Source organism: Charadrius vociferus, unplaced genomic scaffold (assembly GCF_000708025.1).
Source record: "Charadrius vociferus isolate BGI_N301 unplaced genomic scaffold, ASM70802v2 scaffold896, whole genome shotgun sequence".
Classification (NCBI taxonomy): Eukaryota; Metazoa; Chordata; class Aves; order Charadriiformes; family Charadriidae; genus Charadrius; species Charadrius vociferus.
Window position 1 is genome coordinate 133,849 of NW_009648959.1, and position 10,493 is coordinate 144,341.

At 47.4% G+C, this 10,493-nt stretch overlaps 1 protein-coding gene across 1 annotated transcript in view; it reads left to right on the forward strand.

The window, feature by feature from the left end:
* ENOPH1 (enolase-phosphatase 1) overlaps positions 1-8,207 on the forward strand; it is a 9,588-nt gene extending 1,381 nt beyond the window's left edge. Inside the window, exons 2-6 of the mRNA XM_009887556.1 lie at positions 2,116-2,254; positions 3,010-3,212; positions 6,249-6,381; positions 6,706-6,829; positions 7,899-8,207. Of these exons, the coding sequence (XP_009885858.1) occupies positions 2,116-2,254; positions 3,010-3,212; positions 6,249-6,381; positions 6,706-6,829; positions 7,899-8,038 (739 nt within the window). The 3' untranslated portion in view covers positions 8,039-8,207. The remainder of the gene's footprint in view (positions 1-2,115; positions 2,255-3,009; positions 3,213-6,248; positions 6,382-6,705; positions 6,830-7,898) is intronic.
* Positions 8,208-10,493: the final 2,286 nt, after the last annotated feature.

Sequence of the window (10,493 nt, forward strand, 5' to 3'; positions counted from 1 at the left end):
AGCCCCGCAGGCACCGCCGGGGTGCTCCGTTATCATTGCCGTTGTTATCGTGGCCCCCCTCCGGCAGCCGGGGGGCGTGGGGCACCGCTGTGCCGGGCAGATTTCTGTGACTGCAAGATCCCTTCGCTGGCACGGCCCCCCCGCGCGGGAGTGGGGGCAGGGCGCGGCGCCTCTCCAGGGGCTGCAGCCCTGCGGAGGGCAGGCCTGAGTTTCCTCCAGAAGCGTGAGACCGTAACACATTTTTTGTATTTTTCTGAATAATGCTCACGACAAAATACATCTCGTTTTACTGACCGCTTCCCTCTTTTGTGAGCAGGGGAACAGGGAACTATTAAGATGCAGGGCAGTTCGGTAAATGATTTTTTTCATGGATATAGGGTAATTGGAGTGCTCTCAGCCTCATGTAGAAAAAGCATCACCGTTGCTCAGATGGCTGGAGCTGCAGTACCTCACCCGTGTTTGCAGAGTGCCTGAAGTACTGTCTCGGGGTTGTCTGCTGCTTTCTCCCTTCAAAAGGGTGGTACAGTCAGATGCCTCCAGTGTCACAAGAGATGTATGTCCTTCCTCCAGCATGCACAGGACCAGTACTGGGGGAGGGTAGCACAGCGAGCACATCAACAAGGAGGACTGAACTAACAGCAAATATGTATGAGTGGCTTCCCTCGTCTAGGAGGAGGCTTAAGACTATTGAAAATGTTGGTTAGGTGCAAAAGCCAGGGGACCAGGAAGTCTACAAAGCCAGCAGGAGGCATTGGGACAAAGGCTGTAAATATGCTATTAAAATTTGCAGTTCTCCAACCACTGCGGGTCCCTCCTCTCCAACAGGTTTTGGTCCAGGCTAGTGTGCTTCACAGGAAGGAGCAATTTGCTCCCTCAGAACAGAATTATTCCTGCTCCTGCCATTAACCTGTATTTCTCCATGAGACATTGTAGCTTTTGGTGGATCTTTTTTGCCAGTAGTTTACACAGGTGCATTGTGACCCACATGATGCGCAGAAAGGTGAAGGCTCTTGCCAGGCTTTCTAGGTGTTTCTGCTAACAGAGTTTAACAGATGCACAACATGACCTACATCTTTCCTGTCCATGTTCTTCCAGTGCTCTTGAAGAAACTTCAGGTCTAGATGACATCACAACTGCCTCCCTCCCCTCAATATCTTTCAATTAAAACAGTTCGAACAGCTCAGATTTCTTACTGAACATCTACCAGAGCAATGAAGTTGGTTGCATCCACCTTGAATCCATTTTGTTGTCATGCAAATCACATGCAATATGCCTGAGACGGTTTCCTACCCAAAGTCTTGCTGTTGCAGGGAGGCCAAATGAGTTATAGTTTTCAATAAACACAGTTTGCTGAAAATCCTGAAAATGCTTTAAAGAAGTTATTTCACTTGGACTTTCAATTAATCTCCATAATTTCTATTTCCCTTTAAAAGATCCACTGCCCTTCCCCTTGTCCTGAGGCTTTTCCTGTGCCCAGAGATGCCGTCACGGCGGCTGCTTGTGGCTTCTCAGTTGTGAAACACGACTAATGAGAGCAATTTGTAATTATTTCTGGTTTCCCTTGGGATCTCCAGGAAGGTTTGTAATTCTCCTGTGGCACTTTTCCCTAACCCCGTTTCATTTCATTTGCAAAACTGTCCGATGGAGCTCAGTGACACTGGGCTAGACTTTTCTTTTTAAAAAGGTCCTCTAGCTCTGGTGACTAGTTGAGATATTTTTTCAGAATGACCTTCATTAACACAAGCACCCCATTAAAGATAGAGTAGTATAATTTGTCAGTTCAGGGTATGTACACAGTCAGCCTTATACTCCTCAGCTGATGGGAACTTGGGGTCACATCTGCTGTTTGAGACATTTTTTGGCAAGCTCAGGAAAAGTTATCTGGTTCTCCATCCTGGGATTGAAAAGTTGTAGCTACATAAGTATTAGTGGAAAAAATCCACCAGCACAAAACTTGGTCCAAGATTGACTCTGGCCTGCAACCAGGCAGACACCCTTGGCAGGCATTTTCACAAGCTGCAGTACTGTAGGGGAAGCTCAAGCGGGGAAAATAACCATACACACCAGCACGTGCAAATGGTTGCTTTAAAAGCAAATCAGCTTTACCTCTGCCAGGTTAAAGGAGCTGCCTATTTTTCTTGTGTGCTGCCAGGAGACCTTGTTCCCTTACATCAAAAACAACGTGAAGGAGTATCTGCGCACTCATTGGGAGGAGGAGGAGTGCCAGCGGGACGTCGGACTTCTGAGGAAACAGGTTAAGTAACAGAGCAACACTGTGTCTCTCTGGGTTTTCATGGCATGCCTGAGAATTCAGGTCACCTGGACTCCCCCAGTCACCCAACATGAGCCCATACCTCTCTTTTACCCCCACGGAGGCTGGTTGCCTTGACAGGCTGATTCTTCCACACCCAAAGCCTGGGGTTGTGCTTGGGGAAGGTCTGGTACTTGGTAGGCAGCAGCTCAGCTGCTTCCCTCAGCTTGCCTTGGTCTTCACGGCCTCTGAGTGAGTGTTGAACCATGGCTTTTCAGCTTCCTGCCTGCATTGTGCCCTTCTCTTGCTGAATCCACTGCCTGAAGCTTCCAGATGCTTGTTTGGGAAACAGCGTGGAGGGATGGCAGAGCGCTTGTCCCACACAGGGCCATCCATCAATTTGAGACCTATAACTGTCTGAAGTCAACAGATGAATTTGCTTCTTTGACTTAGTTTCAGTAGTGAAATACTTAAGCAAAGATAATTGTCATTAGAGTATTTACAATATAGCTACAAGAGTGCTAATTGTTGGGCTTGGAAAGTACAATCCAAGCAAGTGTTTCTAGACGCTACTGAAGTCTGAATTTCCTATTGAGAAAAGCATTCAAACAATGTTGTAACCCTTAATGTGGAAAGCAGTTCAAGCTGTGTGCTGCACAGAGTTGTGCTGATGCGGGTGTTAGACCCCTTTCCTAAATGGAGATGCTGAGACAAATCCATCTCTTCCTTCATCTCTTTTCATCATGGATGTTTTCCAGGCTCAGCAGGACTCCAGCTTGGACGGGGCCGTGCCGATCCCTTTGGAGAGCGGAAGCGGGGAAGAGGAGCTGGAGCAGGTCATTCAGGCGATCGTAGACAACGTGCACTGGCAGATGTCTCTGGACAGGAAGACCACAGCACTGAAGCAGCTGCAGGGTCACATGTGGAGGGCAGCCTACGCAACCGGGCATGTCAAAGGAGAGTGAGTAATTGTGTGCCCCTTTCCCTGGGGCAGGTATGGGGTGCATCTTTCCTAGATGTCTGTTAGAAGAACAGCTGCATGAGCTATTTCTGGAAACAGTGCCATGTACAAATGCAAATAGAACTACTACCTTGGTGGAGAAGCCAATACATTCACACTGAGTCGTGCCCTAAGCCTGGCCACTGCTGTCATGGAACCAGCTGCAGACATTTCATTTCAAACTTGATCATGCAGCAAAACACAAATCCATTGAGCTTAATCTTTGGTTTCAGAGACCCACAACAATTTATTGTCATTTAGACAATCATTCTGTCACCCAATGACCCCTCTCCACCCGGGAAAGGGAATCTGGAGAAAACAAGGAAACGCGGCAGTTGAAGTATAAACAGATTTAATAAAGTAGAATTTGATAATTAATATTAATAGCACTAAAGAACCAATATGGATCCCGATACCAATATAGAATATGCAAAGATTATACTCGGCCAATTATATCAGTAGGAAGCTGTGTGCTCCCAGCAGTGGACAGCAAATGTCAGACACTAGGGCATGAAGTTCTCAGGATCGCAGCCATCAAGGGAGGGAGAGAACTTCACAGCAAACTTTCTAATTTATAGTGACTGTGATGTTGATGGTATGAAATAATCCTATTGGCCAGCTTGGGTCAAGCGCTTGGGTCTTGCTCCTCCTCATCCCCGCACCTGGCAAGCTCAAAAACACTGAGACTTTGAAATCCACACGCCATAGCTGGCCGCAAAGTAAATATTTTCACAAATTCAGACACTAGAGTTTTCCAAAAGTACAGTCTTCCCAAGTATTAGAAGAGAAATTAGTCCTGTGTCGCTGTCATGGTTGGGCCTCAGCCAGCAACAAAGAACCACACAGCCGCTCACGCAACTCCCACAGTCATGGAAAAAGAAATCGTCAGGGCAAAACTCGTGGGTTAAAATAATGCAATTTAATAAAACAGCAAAAGGAAAGATGAAAACGCCATTACAGTACCGCCGCAAAGCGCACCGACCGGACCCGCGCCGCCGAAGCCCACCCCCAAGTGGCGACTCCTCTCTTCTCCCCGGCTAACGCCTCTTATAGCCCGGGTATGGGTCACGTGGTATGGAATACCTGTCCCCTGCCGGCTCCTTGGGGAAATTAACCCCATCCCTGCCGGAACCAGGACAGTCGCTTAAACCAGGACAGGAACACAGCTTAGAGTAACCTCAGGACTGACCGAGTTGTCTCAGTCCCCACTTAAGGAATAATTGGCAGGTACATGCTGGGGAACAGCCAGTTCTCCAGCCACTTGGGCAGGGTCCGTAAAGGAGATGAGATCTGAGAAACAGAACAAGGTTATGGAGGCATGACATGGGGTGATTCTGCTTCCATGACCGGCTGAATATTCATCTAGGAAAACTACCTTCTGCATTAAAAATTCAGGAAATGTCTCAATATTCCTCTACAGAGATTTCTTGGTAAACCAAGAGACTGAGGCACAAGTATGAACTTCTTAAAATTCTTCATCCTGCATTTTGCACTGATAGGACTGGATTGCTCTCACATTTTGGAACAAGGCAGGGTCAGGTCCTTTCAGTTGTTTCCTCCTGCTTTGTCTCTTACCTGACCGTTTCCTGCCTTTCCACTTCTTTTTGTCTTCAGGCTTCTCTTTATGTTTCAGCCACAACACAGGGGTGCATAAGTAGGTACAACTGGCGTTAAGCCCAATCTTATTTAGGTTGAGACATATTTGGTTAAACTATGCATTTCAAGTTCCTAAGAAAGTAAAAGAAACCCTTAATTTCACAAAGTGTTTTTGCCAAAGGAAGAGTGAGGAAGAAGAAAAAGAGCTCAGAGAAAAATACAAACATCCACCAGATGTTTGCAACATCCACATCCACCAACATCCACCAGATGAAAGACAAGAGGGACTGCCATCCTGTTGGTTTTCTTTTTAAAAACAAGGCTAATTGTCTTACAGCGGTCCAAAAACTGTGGAGCTAGCCTTGCTGCTTGGCAGCATCCGAGGAGTGAGATCTCTAAAGTCTCCCCCTCACCCAACTGTATCTGGCACATCAGTGTCTGAAATCCGGGCACAAAACTCAGCACGTGAAAACATAAGGGTGGCTGGGAGTTTCTGCAGGTGCCTTACAACTTCAAAATATTTTCAGTGGACACCAGAGACATTTAATAAATAACTACTAAGAAGAACTATTTTTTTTTGTTTGTTTTAAACGCATAACATAACAAGGCCCTGAGCAGATGGCCAAGAAATAGGAGATGAAGAAAGGGCCAGCTGATTGCTACAAGTATGTAAAACTCAGTCCAGCACCTTCTGGTGTTGGAGTCCTCTTCCTTCAGGTATTCAGGTGCTCAGATCCCCTTTTTGGGGCAATACCTTTAGGCCTTGACCCAAGTGGCCACACAGAGCTAGGACCCCGAAGAGTAGCTCTGACCTCAGTCCCTTAGGGGACACTCCTTTCCCTAGTTGTTGTCTGGCTTCAAACGATTCATATGGTGCTGCTCATTTAGCTCCTGCAGCTGCAGTCTCCTCTCAGCTCCTCCCTACACATGGTCAGAGCCTGAACCTGTGGGATGGGTTTTCCCCATATGGGTGCAACTTAAAACCATGGCTCTTGCCAACAGGGAAACCTTTGTAGCTTGCAAGGCAGGTGAGACTCAGGATGCAAGACCCTGTTTTTCCTGTCCTCCCCCTTATTCCTCCCTTGCAGAGAAAAGTGGCAGGATGTCATTTTCCCCAACCTCTCTTCTCCAAATTGCAAGGGCTGGAGAAACTCCTGCCAAATGTCTGAAACAACTCATCAGAGCTGCTGTCTGTGTAGCAGTCAATGAGCTGCTCAGCTGGCTGGAGCTAAGGATATACCACCTGTTGCTGATACAGACTCCTCTGTTGCAGAAGCCCTGAGCAGATTGAGAATGAAGTCCCCTTGCAAACTAATGGAACAACTGTCACTGTGCCTGGCTAAAGGTGTTCCTCCAGATGCCTCTAAGTTTGCCCTTACCTGCTGCCCTGTTTTGCTCCAGAATCTTTAAAGACGTGGTTCCAGCTGTCCGGAAGTGGCGGGAAGCAGGGATGAAGGTCTATGTCTACTCCTCAGGCAGCATTGAAGCCCAGAAGCTTCTGTTCAGATACTCTACAGAAGGTGATATCCTAGAGGTAGATAACCTTATCATTTTCCTTACAGCTTCTCCCTCTGCAGAGCACTTCCCTCTCACAACTGCCCTTGCTGTAATGCTTCATGAATACAGTCTGTGACAGGAAGGTGGGGCAGTGGGTTTGGCCTGTGGGAGTTAAGCTCAGCCAGCTGAGTATGCTAGCATGGCTGCATTGTCCCCTGCCCCCCCAACCTGCCCCCCTCTGCCCTGGCCCCCTCCTATTACTGCGGTAGAAAGGAAAGGGGATGTCTTGCTCAGGAGCGAGGTTGAGCCCTGCTCTTCAGGTGGCACTCAGCAACTGCCTTCGCTTTTCTCTCTCTTTCAGCTCTTTGACGGCCACTTTGATACCAAAATAGGCCCCAAGGTAGAAAGCGAGAGCTACAGAAGGATTGCCGCCAGTATTGGCTGTGCCACCAACAACATCCTCTTCCTGACAGATGTCCCTCGAGGTAGGTGGCCTGCCAGTCCTGCTGGCTCTCACCTGTGTGAGTGAGGCAGGTGCTCTTTAAATGCATGTTGCTGATTTGTCACAAGCACCCCAGAAATGCTGCAGACCACCTTGCTTCAGTGGCATCGCCCTAGCTGCTGCCATGCTCCTTCCTCACACATCCAGGCTGTCACGGATATCTGTGAACAGTATTGCAATGATGGAAAAATAGGTCAAGTAGAAAACCTGCCCTTGTGCCAGCAAGCAAGGAGAGACTGTTAAAGCAGTTTGCTGAAGCAGTTGGTGTGCCCCATTTACAAACAGGGTCAGTGGTTTTCATGACCCATCCTCGGGGGAACATATGACATCTCCTGTGCTGCAATGTGGCATGCACAGTGGCTGGTTCTTTGTGCCACTTACTGTTAGGTTGTGTTCAGCAGCAGGAAAACATTGCTCCTGGTCACCAAGACTTGACCCCTGAAAAGCCAGGCTCAGGAAGCTAATATTATTTCCTGCCTTTGCTGGAAATATCTTTCTGGCAGAAATGGCGCTGGGTTGTGATCTCAGTCTAAGCCAGCTCAGTCCCCAGGAGTTAGCCCTTACCTCCTCCCCAGTCTTGGCAGCAGCATTGGTGGGAGCTTGCAGTTACCTCCTTTTCCCTTTATCGTCTTCCTGGCAGCCTCTTGTTGTGCTTGGGGAGCAAAGGAAGCTTGTGAGAAGTGACTCCTGGTAGGGCATGTTGGACTTGCTAACACCGCAGCCCAGTCTCTTTGTGACAGGAATAGAGCTGCTGGTGCGTGCTGCCAGTATGGTGCCTTGGAGAGCCATCAGCTGGGAGAGGGAAGGAGGTGTCATGGCAGCCAGCTCCCATCCATTCCCATTACGCAGCAGCTACAGTCATCCACAGCAGGTCTGCCAGGAGCTGGGCGCTTGCTAGAGTGCTGCAGCGCCATGTGCAAATGCTTCTCTCTCAGTTTCAACCTTTAAAAGCACTTCAGTGTTTTGGGGCTTCTGCAAGCCTTAAAGACCCTCGTGTGGAGAGGTTGGTAAGCACATCTCATATCCACTTTCCCCACCTCTGTTTGTTTCAGAAGCCAACGCGGCTGAGGAAGCAGATACTCACGTGGCTGTGGTGATCAGACCAGGCAATGCAGGACTGACAGACGATGAGAAATCGTATTACAGCCTCATCTCATCTTTCACCGAACTTTTCTTGCCTTCCTCCACTTAGGGAAAGCGGTGCATGCACAAAAGACTGTGCTTCACTTGAATTGTCTTTGTGTAATGTTAGGTAATTTTGTCCATAATCACAGAATTTAAACCAAACCCACATCATGTCTTGGACCCATGACTAGTGCAGGCAGATATGGATGCAGAGTACGGTATGGGGTCCCTTGTGCAGCAGCACGGAGGCCTGCAGCAGCCAACTGGAGCTGGGAGCAGGGTGAGGAGCAGCACCCATGAGCTGTTCCTCCCCTTTCCCACCTAGCAATTAGCTCAGGGGGTGTTTCCTTCAGACTTGCCCATTGAAATCTGGTGCTAAAACACCCCACCATGAGCTCTCTCATTTTTAGAAACGGCCTGCAAACCAGGTGTATGTCCCCCTGGCTGAGAGGGACCTCCAGGGATCATGATATGAGCTTCTCCCTGCAGACGGCGTTGTTGGCTAAGTCAAAACTGTCAGAGTTAGGGAGGTTAGGATGCCCAAAGGAAAATACCAAATGTGGGCTATAATATGTAGGTTTGGGCTGCCACAGAAAAAGACAGCCCTTACTGCAGGCAAGCTCTTCAGACCAGGAACAACTTAAATCTTGGCTATATCCACAGGAAGTCTAGGTAGAAAACAGTACAACTTGCATACAGAAGCTGCTTAAAGCTACACAGCCAGCCTACCAGAATGAAGTAGAGTATATATAAATGTAGGTTTAAAAATTAAATTCTAGGGCCACCTCACTGCTGCATTGTGGTGCTGGGCTATGGGATCCAACTGGCTGAACATCAAAGTCAGCTTGACTGCATTTCTGAAGTATCTTCCTTAAGCAGTAACCCACAGAGCTCCTTCTCAGTAGCCAACATCACCCTGTCGCACGTTCATAGCACTGGTCAGCTGTGAGCAAACCTTCACAAGCAACTGCTCCTGAGGGACACATCCTGCTGCATTTAATGAGAATTAAACCCCTGACCTTTTCACCCACCCTAGCTAAATTGTGCCAATCCTACTGTAGCAAATAAAACCACAACATTGCTTTCATTGTGTTCATTCCATCCCAGTATTTAGCCTTCCTGTCTATCACCAGTGATCCCAGCACCTAAAGGCAAATCTCTTCTTTTTTTAAACGTGTGAACACTTTGTTTTCCTGCTTTTGCCTTCCCCAGTCCGTTCTTTAAGGCAGACAACCCTGTCCTGCCAAGGAAGCTGTATTAGCTCCCTGACAGTCTTAGAATTTCAGTAGGGGCTCAGTGGGGGTGCAGGAGTGACAGCCACAGTTAGGTTATACCTAGAAATAGTGGAGGCAGAGGCAGTCTGAAACCCCAGTTCTCTGCTACTGGCACTTTGTGCATGGATGTCACTCGCTACTTACTCATTTCTGTGCAGCTGTGCTTAAGCTTGCCCTCACAGATGTCCGAAATAGAATACTAATGCACTTCCTGAGCTCTGATCTACACCTACAGCTGTCTCTCTTGAGAGAGGTTGCTATGCAGAGAACAAGCAAGAGACAGGCATTTTGGGAGGAAACCACATCATGCCAGCATTGCTCTTCTAAAACTTTGATGGTAGCAGGTAAGGCAGCTAGTCTGGATGCCTTTCTGGGCTGTGTAATGATTGTGATCCTCCTCCTAGAAAGACCCTGCTAATTAGCACTGTTAGAGTAAGTGTATCTGCATGGTTGAATAGTGCCTGGCTTCCTTAAGTGTTAATTTTAATCATGGCACTGTAAATACTCACATTTTGTTTTGCCTTTGCCATCAGAAGGCTATGTATGTGGTAGGGGACAAAAATAAAATTCACTGTCTCCATAAAAGCACTTTATTTAGTGGTCATGTTTCAGCGTATACCAGTTGTCATTTACTTGTACTGAAATGTGCTCTTAGAAATACTCTAAGAAATGTACAGAGTTACCACCAAAAACTTGAATTTCAGTTTGGATTGCATATAGGAAAAGGAGAGAAAGAAAAAATCACAAACAATCTTTTTTTTCCTTTGATAAAATTACAAAATATAAAATGGTAAACTGAAAGTATTAATTGATCTTTAAAAAGAGTCACAGTAGACTATTTACACTAAGACACACTTAACACAAATCACTATTTTGTGTTCCATATGCATTGAGTGTGTGTGCGCCTGTGTAAGAGGAATCCCAACTGCATCTTCTCCAGGCTGTCTCCTGCCCTCACCCAGGAGGAGCTCCTGGATGGGCTGCTGGGGAGCCCTGCGCCTTAATGCTGCTGTGCCCTTGGGCCACCCTCAGCACATCCCTCCATGAAAGCCTCCCACTAATGACACAGCAACAAAGAGGCAGCCTTCAGCAATCTTATGACAACACTCCGTTGGCTGGAGATGCTCTGGATTTATAACACAGCTGCCTGAGAATAAATTTTGGCTCACAGAAGATAAAGGTCTGGCTGAAAGTTTTCTCCTTAGACTAGTTTTGACAGATGTTTTTCTCAACTGTTTCTCCTTTCAG